Source organism: Thermomyces lanuginosus (assembly GCF_041956635.1).
Source record: "Thermomyces lanuginosus strain ATCC 200065 unplaced genomic scaffold VTN49scaffold_40, whole genome shotgun sequence".
Classification (NCBI taxonomy): domain Eukaryota; kingdom Fungi; phylum Ascomycota; class Eurotiomycetes; order Eurotiales; family Trichocomaceae; genus Thermomyces; species Thermomyces lanuginosus.
In genome coordinates, this window is record NW_027192374.1 from 56,925 (window position 1) to 72,976 (window position 16,052).

The window sequence follows — 16,052 nt, forward strand, 5'->3', positions numbered from 1 at the left end:
TGTATGGATATTGTTGTTCAGCCCCCTTGGGATTTCTTGTCGTTTAATTGTTAAAGCTCCGGATGAAATATTCAGGCAAGATTGATTGATCCCGGATTACTTTACAACAACGCCAGTTCTACGTTTGACGTGACGTTCTTGGATAACCCCGTCGAGCTGCTTGATTCGGAGTCGACCAGATCAAGAGGGACCGGAAGAATGATATCCCGGCCCTCCGATTGTATCCGCTTCATGTGAATTACTAATGTATCTGGGTTTCTATAAAGAATTGACAAGCTTCTCGGGACGAATATCCAGGTGATTATAGGTATAGACGTTGTGGAGATTAATCGCGCTGCGTTTGGGAATTGTCCAGTCCTTTCGTCGCCATCTAGAGCAGAACAAGATTTCTATACATTCAAGAGAGAGAGGTACCTAATACTCTGCTATCATACGAAGAAAACAGCAAGATATCAACAAGGAATAGAGCTACCTACCTTCGCTGAAAGCCAAAAAGAGAGCCATGGGTGACGAGAAAACCTCGAAGGATCTCCCTCCAGGCGTCGTCCTGGACAAAGACGGCAAACCGTACGCTACGCTATGAGTCCGTTCTTCAAATCGACCGGAGACTAACGAGCACATCATATAGATGCCGTCTCTGCACATCCGCCGCCTCATGGCGTGCAATGGCTAAGAAAGCCGCCTCGTCATCATCGTCGTCCTCATCTGCTGGCGCCTCCGCTGGGGCTGCCGCAGCAGCGGCCGCCGCAACCGCCTCCGCCACGACACCCGCAACTCAAGCAGAATGCCCTCCAGACGTTGAACAGCTCGGCCGCTCTACCTGGACCTTCCTGCACTCCCTAACCGCCACATACCCGCAGACCGCGACGCCGGAGCAGCAAAATGAGATGCGCACTTTTCTAGACCTCTTCTCGCGGCTGTACCCGTGCTGGGTCTGCGCGGATGACTTCCGAGCATGGATGGCGGAGGATAACGGGAAGAATCGGCCGCGGCTGGCGACGCGTCAGGAATTTGGCACGTGGATGTGCGAGGCGCATAATGCGGTGAATCGGAAGCTGGGGAAGAAGGAATTTGATTGTCGGTTTTGGGAGGAGAGATGGAGGACGGGTTGGAAAGATGGACGGTGCGATCAATGAAATCCGCCTTCAGAACTTCAGGGCAGTAATGTATAGGTACATTTAAATCTCGGCTCTTCATGTACAATAGTTTTATGTAACATTTACTAGAAGACACATGTAGAAACGAATAACGATTCTTCTAAACACAGAACAATAGTAAAATAATTTATCGAAAGGAAAAATGATTACATCCCCGGTACGAAAAGCCGCAACCCACTCGCCGGTGCACCAATCTCCGTCACCTGCGCAATGCGATCTACTGTGCCCTTGTATTGCTCGTGGTACTTGGCGCCCGTGAACGGATCCGACACGCTGGCCGACCCGCTGTAGATCGGCGTGTAGGACGCCGCGCAGATATCGAACTCCGCAAACTGGTCGAATTCGATCTCGATGCTGTCCGTCGGGTTGCGCTCCGCCTGAGCCTTGATCTTCCTGGCCTGCGTGTGTGTTAGTGATGTATGTACCAGTTGAAGAGATTCGTTGACATACCTGCTCCAACAGTTTGGGCGACACGCCGTTGGCCAGCATCCGATTCGCAAAGCCCAGCGCAGAAGCGTAGTTTTTGTGCTGGACGGCCAGCTTCATGGCGGCCATCAGCGCCAGCTGGCGATGAGCCACCTCGAGCTTCGGAATCGTAAAGTAGGCCGACAGCTCGAGGCTGCGCTTGATGTTCTCGGGCGTGTCGGTGGGGAGCGAGCGCCGCTCCAGCTCGATGGACATGGCCAAGATGTATTCGCGAGCCGTAGCAATGATCTTCTTCGCCTGCTCCACCTCGCTCTCCGACGACACCACGTTGACCAGCAGAGAGTGGAGGATCCGCCGGAAGATCCGCACTCCGTCCTCGAGACGGTTCGTTCGCATAGCGGTGTACCCTTCTTGGAGATCGACCGAGGCGATCCGCTCCAGGTCCCGCGGGATGATGGGCAGCACCTTGCGCGAGTCCGTCTCCTCCACTGTTCTTCGCACGTAGTTCACCAGCGGGGGAAGGCCAACGGTCGCCGGCAAGAACGTCCTCGACGCGTTGTAGATCTCGAGGAACCGCTCCTTCAACGGCGCAAAGTTCACCGCGCCCACCTGTCGGTTCAGCAGCTGCATAGCGGTATCGAAAGAGCCTGCAGCGACATGATCGGCCGCCAGCGGCGAATTCCGGGACCACAAGTCCGCTTCCGAGCTGACTGGCCCGGCGTCTGCGCTGTCAACATTGACAAAGTCTGCGTCTTCCTCAACGGTGATATCGTCGCCCATGTCCCAGCCGGTGGCCTCCTCTTCCTCCTCGGCCAAATCCTCCTGAGCCGCGGCGCCAGCGCCTTCGCCATCCACCTCATTCTCGAGTTCAACCTGGTCCTCCATGCCCACTTCTCCGAGAAGCGCTTTTTCAAACATCGAGTGGCCAGCAGATTTCACGGGCCAGTTCGCCTTATATGTCGGAACAATGGGTTGTGGTGTGCGAAGAGGCTTGTCAATGGAGGGCAACTTGATCTGATCCTCCGTGAGTCCGACACTCTCGAGGATCGACTCCGCCTCTTCCGTCAAGCCATGGGTTTTGGCAACAAGGTATGCGAGCGGATCTATCCACGTCAGTCGTGCACCATCACATGCATCCGAAGATTGTACATACACAGATCGGCTTCCTTGAACATTTGGATACGATCGTCAATGTCACCGCGGTAGATGGCATTTTGGAACCGCGAGGTGAAATCGCCTCGATGCTCGGCGATCTTCGCCATCCGCGACAGCTTATCTTGATCGCCAGTCGTCAGATAGAGGAACGACAGCTTATCGAACAGCCGTTGCTTTTGATAAGCCATTTCGACAGTTTGGTGGTTCCCATGATTCAGAGCCTCCGCGGCCAGCCGGCTCCACAGCTTGGGTCGGTCCAGCTCCCTGGCCATTTCGATGGCGACCTCGAGGTTACCGCACTCGAGCGCGAGTTCAAACCGCGTCTGCGGATCTTGAACAAACTGCAGGGCAATCTCAGGGTAGCCCTTTTTCTCGACGTAGGCGATGATGCTCTGGCCCACCAGGCTCGAGGTCTTGATGATGTGGAGCATCTCATCGTAGTTCCTCTTGACGAGAGCCAGCTTGAACCGGTATTCCGTGGGATCGATCTCCAGAACACGTGGCTTAGCGTTGCGGTCCAGGCAGTACACGTTGCGCCCTTTGACCTTGACCAGATAGACAGTCTGGTCGAGGGTGCGCACAATGCCATTGTCACTGTAGATATTAGTCAAACTCTATGACCTTGGAACTGCAAGTAATGACCTACCCGTTCAGCAAAGTATACTTGACATGGTTCAGAGTGGAATAGAGAAGGACGCCGGCATCGTCCCAAGTGGCACTCTTGATCCGAATGGTCTCGTGCAAGGAGCTGACTTGCTCCAGGGTCTTGGTGACAATGGTCACGTTGTGCTTACTCAACAGGGCGGCATAGAGTCCATCGTTGGACCAAACGACGTACTTGACGCCGTTCACTGCGAGCTCGGCCAGTTGCTTCTTTTGCTGGATATCATAGAGGACGACCGACGTGGGAGTGAGGAACAACAGCGCGCCTGAGCCACCAAAGTAAATATCCGTGGTTCCAGCCGGTGCGTTCAGTGTCTTGGTCGTCGAGTTGCTCAAGTCCTTGATATCGACCGTTTGCGAAGCTTTGTTGAACACGGCAAATCGGTTTCTTGCGACAAACACAGCTGAGTTTCCTTGACCGGATTTCGAATTCGTAGGTTCCACGGCCCCTGATGCGTCTCGAGGCAGGTGAACCAACTCGTAAGTGCTGTTTTCGCCGGTAGTGGTCACGAGAATGGCGCGCTCTGCCGGGTTGTAGGAGATCGTTCGGCATGGCATCCACGCCGGTCCCAGCTTGCGCAACGAGACCATCGGCGGCGACTCGCTGTTCTTGGCAAAGTCGTAGCATTTGACATGCTTCTCCTTCGTAATGTAGAAGAGCTGGTTTTGGTACAGCGTCGCTGGCGGACGTTCACGCTCGAGCTTGAACACCATCACACCGCTGTCGTGACCGGCGGCGAACAGGTTGATCTCTGGGTGGGCAGCAATGACCCAGAATCGGTCTTGGTCACGCTTGAACGATTGGACGGAGGTTCGCTTGTTGAGATCCCAGACACGAATGGTCTTGTCCTCGCCGACAGAGAGAATCAGATCTTGGTGCGGGTGGAAGAGGCACGAGGACGCGTTCTGGAAATGGCCTCGGCAGGTGTCGACTTCCCAGGCTTTCGTTTCACTCATCCTCCACAGCTTAACAAGTCGGTCATCACCAGCCGAGACAATCAGTGGCAGGGTAGGGTGGAAGGCGACCCAGTTGACACCGCGGTCATGGCCCTCCAGGACGAACTTCACCACCGCATCGGTATTTCCAAACATATCTGCTTGGTTGCTTCGGGCGATCTGATCCTCGTAGCTGATGGACGAGGTGGGCGCTGAGTGCTTCTTCCGCAGGCCGGAGATATCCCAAACACGGACCGATTGATCGAGGGATGCTGACACAACGAGATCCTCTTTGGGGTGGAATTGCGCGCACATCACATAGTGATTGTGTCCGGTCATGGTGCAGACTGAAATTGAAGTGCCATTGTTAGGAATAGTTCCCAACGGGCCCATCGCGGGAATACTCACTCAGTGACCGGTTCTGCCAGTTCCAGATCCGAATGGTCTGGTCATCCGACGCAGACAGAATCCAGGGAAGTTCATGATGGAAGAACACCGTCCGGACATAGTCCAAGTGTCCATTGAGCGTAAACAGACATCGGCGCGTCTGAAGACTCCAGACCTTGATCTTGTAGTCGTCACCGCCAGAGACGAACAACGGCTGTGTCTTGTGGAAATCGACTGCGCGAACCGGACCGTCATGTTCTTCGAAGCGGTCGATCAATGCGCCCATACGGTAATCCCACAGTTGGATAGTGGAGGAATGGAGAGACACGAGAATCCATGGCCTAATGGGAGTCAGCATGTTTTCAAAGGATACTGCGGTATTACTACACCGACCGTTTTGGGTGGAACGCAATGCCCTTGGCCCGCGACGACTTGGATTCAAACTATAGCAATCACCAACATCAGCATCCCCGTATCAAGCATATCGTAGAGCGGAGGGGACTACCTTCGTCAGCATCGTTGGAGCGGACATGTTGACGGAGCGAAGGTGGCCGCAGCCACAACACACAGCAACTCGCTCCGCAGGCCAGATAAATTAAAAGTTAAAGTCAACAACGTCGCATCAGCAACGCGGACAAGGTAACGAGCCTGCAGAGGAGCAAGATGGCGCAATTGACGAGGTCAAGCAGGGCCGGCCCAGACGAGGCCAGCTTGCAGTCTCGATTGTGGTAGACTCGGGGGCTGACTAAGCGACTCGATCCGACCAATCAGGAGCAGAAGGTGTGTGGCTAGTGTGTGGCTAGTAGCATGCTGTGGCTTGAGCATTGAGAGCACCGCGGGAACGGTGAATTGCGACACACCGACAGCGGGAAGCAGTCCGTGCTTAAATGGCTCCTGTCCAATGTCCCGGCCTGATGGCCGTCCGACTGCATTTTCTCCGACCAGTACCATGGCAATCTTCCACCGAATGCCTCCGTTGCAGCCAATGACGGCTGCCCCGCATTACGATCTGGAGTCGAAGCCTTCGGACGGGAATCGAAGCATTCGAGTGTCTACCAGCAAAAACGATGTTACAGACAGCATTGAGCGCAATAGTTCTTGCTCAGAATTTGCTTTCTTGTACATTTGCATTACTCTATGACTGCTGAATCAGCTGTGCCATGAGAAACATGGGACGAAAACCAGCGCCGAGAGATTCGTTGCATGGCTCCGCTGGTCCGTCGCATGACGGCGCATGTCCCTCCCGACGACAACCCCGGAGGAGAACCTCAAGGGCAATGCGCGACAATCGAGAGGACAGGAGGAAGTCCAGCAGGCGGAGAGAGAAGGTTTCGTCCGAGGAGATCCAGCCCGAAGGCAGTTTGCCTCAAGATCCTGGGTACGATGCGGACGTAGAGATCGTCCGACCATACGCGATTGAAGAGCCCGATGAAGATCCAGAGCAGACCCCGACATCTAAAACATCGACCCCGAAACTACTCGATTCGACAGGCTACTGGCAGACGGAGTTGGTTAATTCAATGCGTGGTCTCTACTGCGATTCCGACAGCACTGATGCAGTTCCTCTGACACGGCACAAGCGCGGTCGCAAAAGGAAGAACAAGTCTAGGGCGGCATCGCAGAGCTATCACGAGGAGGACGCGTTTGCTAGCCCGAATAAGATACGAAAAAGAAGCGGGTCGGGCAAGTTCCGCAGCATGTTCTCAACGGGAAGCGAGCAGCAAATGGTGGATCTACAGTCTAGCAATGCAACGGAGCCTGCACAATCGAACAATGACGGCTTGATGGACATTGACTGACGGCTTGAATCTCTCACTTCATGTAAATCACGTGACCAGGGATCTGGCAAGTGTGACGTCATTGGCCGGTCACAGATGGAGGACATTGGCGGACCAGTCTCTCGTCAGATGTTGATTTGCAGTGCTGTACCCTTCAATGCTGCGATCACGAGCTTTTTCTACGTTCTGGAGTTATAACTGGTGTCGCACATTTCGTTGGATATCAACCATGCCTACCAGAACATCGACTCGTCAAGCTGCCGTCAAGGCAAACCAAGCTCTGTCTAGTAGCGCTGCTGGGTCGAAGCGCAAGGCGTCGACCGCCAAGGGCGCCGCCGCGAAGAAGGGGCGGAAAGAAGAACCGAAGCAGCAGGCAAATTATCAGAAGCCTTCGGTAGTGGACGAGTCTGAGGAGGACCAGCCGATGAAGGCGTGGTCGGAGGAAAGGGTGCAGTTTGAGAAGGCGATGGAACAGGACGGGAAGCATGAGCAGAAGACAGATCAAGCTGTGGAGGAAAAGGAAGCAGAGACACCTCGGAAGACCGCAGTGGCCGGAAATGGTCAGTTGGCTCGATTCGATTGCACAGTAGCGTCAATTGATCAATCATAACAGGAAAAGAAGCGAAACCGGACGAAGCTGAGGCAGAGCCAGACAAAGAAGCAAAACCTGAGACCGGTACAAAGCGAGAAGAAACTGGCACAGGCGCTATCAAGGAGTCAGAGAGAGGGGAGGAAATGCCCCCTGGTCTGCTGGAAAAGGGTATCATTTACTTCTTTTTCCGGCCGCGTGTCAACGTGGAGGATCCACAGAGCATGAACGATGTCTCCCGAAGTTTTATTGTCATGCGCCCAACTCCTCGAGGTGCCAAAATAGAAAAAGGTGTCATTGGTGATGCTGAGAACTGCCGTCTACTGATGGTGCCGAGGAAGAAATTCCCCACGTCCGGCAGGGAGCGGGAGATGGGATTTGTTGAAAAAGCAAAAGTTTCGATGACGACACTCCGGGAGACTTTTGTGGCGGGTGAAAAGCACGAGACCAAAACGCGAGGCGAGCGGACAACGCCGGAGGCGAAGCCCTATGCCGAAGGCGTGTATGCGATCACCAAAACAGCGCGTTCGTCGCACCTAGCGTACATTCTCACCGTTCCGCCGGAGCCGGGTGATCTTCAGCATGACTTTGGCCTGTACAAGCGCGGAAGCTTCGTATTTCAATCCAAAAACCCGCAGTTTCCTGGGCCACCCCACGCGCAGCTGCCCAAGGGCCCTGAGTACCCGGAGAGGTAACGTTCCTCTGCGGCAGTATCACAATTTCCACTGACATTTCTCCGTAGTGTCATGGAGAAATTCGGTGATCTCCGATGGGCTCCAGCGGAGCCAGAATTCCTCGACTACCCCAACGCACAGTTCCTGATGGTCGGCGAACGGCAAGAGGAACTTGGCAAGGCTGGCATCGCTGAGACCGGTAAAGAGCCCCATCAGAAGCAGCCTGGTGAGGAGTTGGAGCAGCTTGAGGAGGAAAATGAGGAGCGGATGGAGCATTTGGATGGTGAGTCGATTCCAAACGTGACCGGATCTGGCCCGGGTTAACACAGTATCGTAGGAAATCACGCTGTGTTTGAGGATTTGGGACTCGATGCCCAAAAGTATGCGGATATTCCGACTACATGGGAGACGTAGCGCCGTCCAGGCAACAGGAGATGGATAAGAGCGAGCTATTCTTTCGATAATGCCACAAATGTATGAGTAAAAGACTGTTTAGGAGTTGGTTCGAGGAACGACAGCTTATGCAATAGGTATCTATCAAAATCATATAATATGTTTTCCATCATTCACTGTATGCCACAATGGCGTTTCTTCATTATACTGTGCACAGTTTTATCACCTTGTGTAAACCTCTAGTACAGAATATATATATATTTTGAAGATCACTTGGCAAGGTCGAGTGAAGGATCAATTAGTCACTGAGTAGAGATGTTTTAACAAAGGGCATCGTCGTATTAAATACCAATCCGTTAAACTACGGAAAGCATCTTGGATCCCTTTCCATTCCCTTTTCTGAACGAGGACACCCTGTGCGTCATATATATGCCTGGGAACCCATACCAATTTCGACACCGTCAACGCACATACATACAAATCGGAATCTGGAAACGAATAGTACTATCATACACCCAACCTGTCTTGGAGACGAAGAGAAGAGAGACAAATAAGAAGTCAAAAATTGCATTATTACTCCTTCGTCACTTTTGTCGCCCTCAGAATATCCTCAAGCGACCAACATGGTCCGCCCGGTACCATCTCCGCCCAGACTTCCTCTGGAACTTCTTCCGAAGGATGCAGGATTTTCCAGTTCGGGCTGGGCTCGGGTTTGATCCATTTGAAGTCTTCAACCTTGTCCCATCGGTCGGCTTCGGCGGGGAAGCTCTGGCCTAGGCTCTGCATTCACAGGTTAGAGGGTTCCGCCATGTATTTCGGGGAGGTTTAACGTACGTATGCTTTTGGAATCTGTCCAAAGCGAATGCCGCTGCAGTCTTCGATGATCGGATTACTGGTACATGAGAGATAGACGTCGACATCCACACAGTTGTGCATCCGGAACTGCCGGCATGCAACGACAATCACGCTGTGCTCGACACCGGTGATGTGCGCCGGCCCTTCCACATGACCGCAGATGAGGAGGCTCTCGCGCACGCCCTTGATGGTTAAGCTGGCATAGGGCTTTGTCTCCTCTGTAGACCGCGGTGACATGTCCACGACGCAGTGCCGCAGCGAGGTGATCGAGGCAGGGACCGGGTTTGGCGAAGAAGTAGGAGGAGCCATGACATGAAGGCCGTAATGCTGATCCACTGTAACGGAGGTTGCATTTGCATCATTTGGCTTGTAGATCGAGGCGGCTGACTGCTCCAGTTTCCCTTGGTCCTTGTTGCCCTCGTCCAAGATCGCGGGCGACGAGGTCGGAGCGAGTTCTGGACGCAGCCGTTGCTGCTCGACTTCATGAACCGGCGTTGTAGCGTACCTTGGAGTGGAGCCTAATCCCGAGTCACCAGACGAGGAGTCCGGTGAGCGGTAGCCCGGAATCTGTCGACGGCCCTGCACGGCAAGTTCTGCGGCGTCGTTCAGGGAAACAGCGTTCGAATTCCTCTTGGTTTTGAAGGAGAACTTGCTCCGCGGGGCAACTGCAGCCCGTGTTTCGGCTAGTTTGTCCTGCAGTGCTTTGATCGCCTGCGACGGATGAAATTAGTATCGCGGCGCATGAGTTGCGCAGATGCCACCCACTTCAGCATAAATGCGCTGGTCGTAAGTTGGGATGTAACTGGAAGCATCCTTGACCTCGTTCGACAGCCGGGCTATGCCGGCGAGACAGTGATCGGTCGCATCCGAGCGTTCGCCGCCGACCAGGGACGTGTCGGCCAGGCGGTCCATTTGCTCCTGCAGAGCTGATCCGCACTACATGAGCCTGTGAAACAACGGAACCCCGGGGGCTGGGGAAACAACGATACCGGTTATTTCATGCTGGAAATAGCGAAAGAAGCGCTCCTTCAAGGGTACATCGCCCTTGGAGTTTTGCTCCTTGGCCTCCGAGGGAAGGCGTTCTTCTAGCGATTCGATATTCGACATGATGCGCAATATTACTCCTCCACGCTACTAGTCTTAGGACCGATGGCAGGACACTTCAGAAAGTTCAAAGCGAATGGATTTCGATGTTCGGGGCATCCGGGCTTGTTGATGTTGAGCTGGATGTAGTATTAATGACGTCGAGTCCCAAACACGTGGTTTGCGCAATCGAACCTGAAGACTTTGTTGGGTCGGAACAACCGTCGCGACAACCCGATCGTGAGCTACGGCAGATACATGGCTTTTTGGATGTCAGTCAGCAGAGACTACCTCTGGATAGGACACAATGTCGCGAAATCGGCCAAGATTAGAGGAGGGGGCGGCGGGGAACTGGTTTCGACCGCTGCGCGCGACAGCTGTTGGCTCAACCGCGACTATGAAGTCACCATTCTGGCCATGGAAACCTGTCAGACGTGGGAGACTACAACCAGGACTGGCATCCGGTCCTTTCGAGGAGTCTACGAGCTGTCATGCCGCGCCTTTGACCAATTTCGACGCCTTTCCCGCCCGTGATGTATTGCTTGAATCGGGAGACGGGTCACGTGGGGTCGCGATGAGTCAGCAACGATGTGCGCTGCGCTAACCATATCAGATTAGAATTATTCGGCCGCTGAGCGGACCGCAGATTCGCAATCTTCCGTTATCTCATTTTCACGTGACTGATATCAAGTCTCAGTGAATCAATCTCCCCAGCGCCTCCGGCAGGCTGGTTACCCCTGGCTTAATTTATTAGGATCCTCCGCGGTACCAGATCTTCATTTCAGCTGAGTTGACAACATATGAAGTAGCCTATTCGTGCAATGATCATCACGTCAATGACTCGATAATTTTTATGCTGGCCAAGGCTGAAGGCGTCTTATCGGTCAAAGTTAAGCCTCGGGCTTGGATCTTGGCTGTTTAGCCTCCTGCGACCCTCCACAAAATGGACTTTGTCTAAAGTTTTGAACCTTATTCGATTGGCGAATGACATGACGCAATCGAGTGCCTGAATCTGATGTTTCCTGAGCAGGGGTCCCTGACCAAGATCTCTCTGCTCACGCCAAACGACAATGAAGGATTGACACTGTCCTTGCAGCATGGTGGGCAGTGACTGGCGACCGCCTGGCCAGACATCCAATCCGCATGCCGAAGACGATGGGGAACGGCCCGTCCAGGCCCCGTTGGCACCATTGCAGACACATTCTGCAGCGCGGATCATTTGCCGTCGACAGTTTAGATCACAAAGTCTGCATATTGTTGGCTCCTGGTTTTACTGCAACCCTCGTGCGCTTTTCCCCTCCGAGTTAAACTTATACCTCGGATTGTTCGGGTCTGGCTGGAGAAGCGGCATTTCTGATAGGACTAAGCGCAGCCAACGTGTCGATCTCTGACCAGATTGACAACTGACGACTGGCGACCCCTGCTAAAATCCTCCGTCGAGTACAGCCTACTCTTAGGTACGTCTAGGGCGACCGGCGGGATTCTCCGACTGCTGAGTGGTTCTGCATTCCTGCTTTGGGAAGGAGCTATGCGAGGGCTCTTCTACCTTTGCTGCTCCCTCCCGTCTCTCTAAAGACATAAATTAAGGGCATTTCCTCCTCTCTCCCTCTTCCGTAAGACCAATTCCGTAGCAACCGCCCACCATGTGTAGGTTACGGCCCTTGGTCGGCTTCCTGGCCCTGTCTCTCTCCTTGGTGAATGCCCTCGCGGCCCCGTTCCAGGTCGTTGAGCGGCTGTCAGCACCCCCAGATGGCTGGATCAAGAAGGAGAAGGCGGCCCCGTCCGCGCAGATTCAGTTCCGCTTGGGCCTGCCACAGCAGAATTCAGAGCAACTCGAGCAATTGGCTCTGAATATTGCGACCCCGGGCCATGAGCTGTACCGGAAACACCTGAAGCGCGACGAAATCAAGGCTCTGGTGCGCCCATTGGCTTCCGTGTCGGAAAAGGTTTTGGCATGGCTCCGAGATGAGGGCGTTCCAGAAGACCGCATTCATGACGATGGTGCTTGGATCAAGTTTACCGTACCGGTCAGCACGGCCGAGAAGTTGCTGAACACCGAGTTCTTCGTGTTCCACAACGAGAGGACGGGCGCCGAGCAGATTCGGACCCTGGAGTACTCGGTGCCCCAGGATATCCACTCATTGGTCAAGTTCATTCAGCCGACGACACACTTCAGCAGCCTGGGTCCCCAAGTGCGCCGCGTGGTCCCCCTGGATGTGCTTCCGAAGTTGAGGATCACTTTGGAGGATTGCAACAAGAAGATCACGCCCGACTGCCTGAAGCAACTGTACAAGATTGGCGATTATGTGGCCCCCGAAGATCCGCGAAACAGGATTGGCATCTCGGGCTATCTGGAGCAGTTTGCTCGGTATGCTGACTTTGAGGAGTTCCTGGAGTCGTATGCCCCCGATCGGACCGATGCCAACTTCACCGTCGTGTCCATCAATGGCGGCAGGAACGACCAGAACTCGACGCTCGACAGCACGGAAGCATCCCTGGATATCGACTACGCAGTGACGCTGTCCTACAAGACGCAAGCCGTATACTATACAACCGCGGGACGTGGCCCCCTGGTGCCCGACGAGAGCCAGCCCGATCCCAATGAGGTGTCCAATGAGCCTTACATGGAGCAGCTGCAGTTCCTGTTGGATTTGCCGGATGAGGAGCTGCCGACGGTGCTCACGACGTCGTACGGAGAGAATGAGCAGTCCTTGCCTGGGTCCTACGCCGATGAGACATGCAACATGTTCCGTTTGCTGGGCATGCGCGGGGTCTCGGTCATCTTCAGCAGCGGCGACTGGGGCACCGGGATTGTGTGCAAGGCAAATGACGGTTCCGAGCGCATCAAGTTCGACCCTGTCTACCCGGCAAGCTGCCCGTATGTGACTTCGGTCGGCGGCACGACTGGGGTCAACCCGGAGCGCGCCGTTGAGTTCTCCTCGGGCGGATTTTCCGACCGGTTCCCGCGTCCCAAGTACCAGGACGAAGCGGTGCGGTCGTATCTGACCAAATTGGGTGATCATTGGAAGGGCCTGTACAACGAAAGCGGCCGTGCATTCCCCGATGTGGCTGCGCAGGCGGACAACTTTGTCGTTCGTGACCAGGGCCAGTGGGTCAGCGTTGGTGGAACGAGGTAGGTTCTCCAGCCTAAGTCTCCGTTTGCAATGCTAACGATGTCCAGTGCCTCTGCCCCGGTCTTCGCCGCGATCATTGCCAACGTGAACGCGGAGCTGCTGAAGGCAGGCAAGCCTCCGCTCGGGTTCTTGAACCCGTGGCTCTACGGACTGAAAGGTCGTGGCTTCACGGATGTTGTGCATGGTGGTTCGACTGGCTGCCCTGGAACTGTTCCGTGGACTGGACTGCCAGCCGGACACGTGCCATACGCGAGCTGGAACGCAACCGAGGGTTGGGATCCAGTGACGGGATTGGGTACTCCTCTGTACGACGAGCTGGTGAAGGCTGCTTTGGGAAAGTAATGTAGTTATGCATTCCTTCGGTTTTCCTGTCAATAGCACCCACTTATTTACCTACTTAATTTTCCCCGGACCACCATTCGTACTCCGGCACTGGTCACTCCGCTCACCACAATTCTGGAATTTCATGCCAAGATAGCTTGGAGAAGTGTTATACACGAGAATCGCGTGTTCAACTGTGCTTCCATTCTAGGACTAGAAACCATCGTCAAAGCTATTATATCTGGCGGGTTGCATACCCGGATCGCTAGTACTCACTCTCCCGTTCTTGGTTCTACTTGAAATATTGAGCCATTCATCACGCCATCGACGCGATCAACTATCAGCTGCTAGGCCAGTTTTTATATCGGATCTCATACATATGCTGGAGCCTGGAGTTACGGCTACAGCCTTCCATAGCCTGGGAAGCCTCTACATGTTGTGGTTATTTACTGTTAGGATATTCTGACAGCCCAACTGGAAAAATACTTTTCTAATTCGAAAATTCATCGCTCGTGGCTGAAGCAGGCTGAAAACTGCACAGTTCGGAGATGCCCGTGCCGTCTTGCTTTACTAAGTCAGCTACGCATGAACGTGGGACGTAGTATTTCCATTTCTTTGCAATATGGAAGGCGGTTTTTCGGCACCTCCTTAGTGATCTTACCGGTAGACAGAGTTTCGATTGATGAAAGCATCGGGACACTTCCCTTCTACGTCTCTTCCATCAACCAAGAATGCCAACCGTCAGCTCGCGAAGAGAGCAGAAGATGAACATGAGTGGTTGACAATATGGTTCATTGTTCCCAAAAAACAAACTAATCTACTCCCCAGCAGAATCCTCTCCGTCAAGGATAGAGTCAGGAGCAAAACTCGGGTTGAAGAGCCAGAGCTGGACGCCGGCCTGACTTAGCAAGCCAAAGACCTCACGGTCACCAAAAAAGTCCTTGGTCCATGACGTGAAAGAAAGGTTCGCGTTCCGTGATGTTTGGAGTTCTTGGTCTGGTGAGCTGTCCGGTAACTGGACCGGGTGTAGGGTCACAGTTCTAGTGTTTGAATTGCAGACTGCGACTTGACCACTCTCAGAGGAGTAGCGGTAGACCAGGTCTTTTGTCATATAGGCATAGCAACCATACCAAAGTCAGTTATTGATGGGCTCCGTGCAATGGAGTGAACGCACGCTGAGTCGGTCGACAGCGTAGTCGTATTCGAGGTGTATTATGACGCGATCCTCGGTTTTGAAGAGGAGTTGGCACACTGACTTGTGACCATAAGTGTTACTACCGTTGTTGCAGACGTAATCGTATAGATCGACAGGCACGAGACCAGCCGGCAATTCCAAGTGGAAAGCTTTCCTATCAAGCAGCTCTCCCGTCATAGTACTCCATTTGGTCTGACACACCTCCGCAGGTTCTTTCAGCAAGTTGATTTCGAATGCCACCAGTACATCCTCGGTCACGTCCAAGTGCCACAATCGCAGATCGGTGAACGAGCCAATCTCTTGGATACGATCCAAACCCAGATCCCAAACATAGATCGACCAAAGGTCGACTTCGGGTTCTGGAGCGAGGACCACTTTGTCCTCAAAATGGTAACCAGGGTGTAATAAAAAGGGATTTCTTGAGCGACTGACTTCTTTGTGCGTAAATCATACGCTTTCAAGTAAATGGAGTGCCTTTTTAACCCAAGTTTATATGTTAGACATTACCTAGCCGACAAAACAGTCTGAACCACCCATCCCATCTCCCCGGGGGGGGCCTTTCCCTTTACTTACGCTCCAACTGAGATCATGATGAGATATCGATCAAACAGCTGTAACGAATAGAATGGCCAAGCTTCGCTACCGGCAAAAGTCGCCGTCTTCCCAGTTTCAAGATTCAAAATCTCGGCCTCATTGCGATCCTCAATTTTTATAGTATAACCTCCGGGAATGGTACTGGATTTTATCTGGCCTTCCAGGTAAATGTTCTGGCCACGGGAGGAAGATCTTCTTGACCGGTTGAGCATGCTGCAAGCCATATCGCCATCGGAAATAGATTCTGGCGTCAGCAATTACTGCATCTGTGCAGACGTCGTCACTGTCCAGCCCCAGAAACGCAAAGGTTTCGCGCAAAAAGGGCGCGATGATCGCATTGGAGGAGAAAATCGTGCGCCATCGTTTCGAGACCTAAAGCCATGTTAACATTGAGTTCCGATTTTTGAACATCATATCGAGGAAGCGCACGCTCTGGCCTCGGAGAATGTCTTCAACACATCCCAGATATTGCACAACCTGCGCCACGAGTTCTGGAGGTAGAGAGCCGACAATATCGTACATGCTTATTCTCAAGTCGAACCTGCAATACCGCTGGGCAGGAATTCATCAATAGATTAAAAGGAAGCTCTGCTCGCGACCTCTCGGCGTCTTTAGTCACCGCTTCTATCCTCCGCAGTGCTGATGTGTGGCTATCTACCTACGACGGACTACAGGTAGTACTAGTATTCTTAGGCGAGCTGATGATGAATAC

At 53.4% G+C, this 16,052-nt stretch overlaps 8 protein-coding genes across 8 annotated transcripts; 4 read left to right on the top strand and 4 right to left on the bottom strand.

Annotated features, from left to right (window-relative positions):
• Window positions 1-502: 502 nt before the first annotated feature.
• VTN49DRAFT_5967 (uncharacterized protein) lies at window positions 503-1,136 on the top strand (the record flags this gene model as incomplete). The annotated part of the gene is made up of 2 exons (XM_069414082.1): window positions 503-567; window positions 629-1,136. The coding sequence occupies 2 exons, from the start codon at window positions 503-505 to the stop codon at window positions 1,134-1,136; spliced, it is 573 nt and encodes a 190-aa protein (XP_069265365.1).
• A 167-nt stretch (window positions 1,137-1,303) lies between these two features.
• On the bottom strand, window positions 1,304-5,256 carry VTN49DRAFT_5968 (uncharacterized protein; the record flags this gene model as incomplete). The annotated part of the gene is made up of 7 exons (XM_069414083.1): window positions 1,304-1,555; window positions 1,608-2,686; window positions 2,737-3,332; window positions 3,385-4,684; window positions 4,746-5,065; window positions 5,118-5,167; window positions 5,230-5,256. The coding sequence occupies 7 exons, from the start codon at window positions 5,254-5,256 to the stop codon at window positions 1,304-1,306; spliced, it is 3,624 nt and encodes a 1,207-aa protein (XP_069265366.1).
• Window positions 5,257-6,001: 745 nt separating this feature from the next.
• VTN49DRAFT_5969 (uncharacterized protein) lies at window positions 6,002-6,523 on the top strand (the record flags this gene model as incomplete). The annotated part of the gene is made up of 1 exon (XM_069414084.1): window positions 6,002-6,523. The coding sequence occupies one exon, from the start codon at window positions 6,002-6,004 to the stop codon at window positions 6,521-6,523; it is 522 nt and encodes a 173-aa protein (XP_069265367.1).
• A 208-nt stretch (window positions 6,524-6,731) lies between these two features.
• Window positions 6,732-8,179, top strand: VTN49DRAFT_5970 (uncharacterized protein; the record flags this gene model as incomplete). The annotated part of the gene is made up of 4 exons (XM_069414086.1): window positions 6,732-7,062; window positions 7,116-7,782; window positions 7,834-8,048; window positions 8,103-8,179. The coding sequence occupies 4 exons, from the start codon at window positions 6,732-6,734 to the stop codon at window positions 8,177-8,179; spliced, it is 1,290 nt and encodes a 429-aa protein (XP_069265368.1).
• A 552-nt stretch (window positions 8,180-8,731) lies between these two features.
• On the bottom strand, window positions 8,732-10,120 carry VTN49DRAFT_5971 (uncharacterized protein; the record flags this gene model as incomplete). Its single annotated transcript, XM_069414087.1, has 4 exons — window positions 8,732-8,938; window positions 8,993-9,724; window positions 9,779-9,939; window positions 10,003-10,120. 4 exons carry the CDS (start codon window positions 10,118-10,120, stop codon window positions 8,732-8,734), a joined length of 1,218 nt encoding a protein of 405 aa, XP_069265369.1.
• A 1,619-nt stretch (window positions 10,121-11,739) lies between these two features.
• Window positions 11,740-13,572, top strand: VTN49DRAFT_5972 (uncharacterized protein; the record flags this gene model as incomplete). The annotated part of the gene is made up of 2 exons (XM_069414088.1): window positions 11,740-13,229; window positions 13,278-13,572. The coding sequence occupies 2 exons, from the start codon at window positions 11,740-11,742 to the stop codon at window positions 13,570-13,572; spliced, it is 1,785 nt and encodes a 594-aa protein (XP_069265370.1).
• A 796-nt stretch (window positions 13,573-14,368) lies between these two features.
• VTN49DRAFT_5973 (uncharacterized protein) lies at window positions 14,369-15,197 on the bottom strand (the record flags this gene model as incomplete). Its single annotated transcript, XM_069414089.1, has 3 exons — window positions 14,369-14,652; window positions 14,722-15,120; window positions 15,179-15,197. The coding sequence occupies 3 exons, from the start codon at window positions 15,195-15,197 to the stop codon at window positions 14,369-14,371; spliced, it is 702 nt and encodes a 233-aa protein (XP_069265371.1).
• Window positions 15,198-15,448: 251 nt separating this feature from the next.
• VTN49DRAFT_5974 (uncharacterized protein) lies at window positions 15,449-15,862 on the bottom strand (the record flags this gene model as incomplete). The annotated part of the gene is made up of 2 exons (XM_069414090.1): window positions 15,449-15,712; window positions 15,770-15,862. The coding sequence occupies 2 exons, from the start codon at window positions 15,860-15,862 to the stop codon at window positions 15,449-15,451; spliced, it is 357 nt and encodes a 118-aa protein (XP_069265372.1).
• Between the last annotated feature and the right edge of the window lie 190 nt (window positions 15,863-16,052).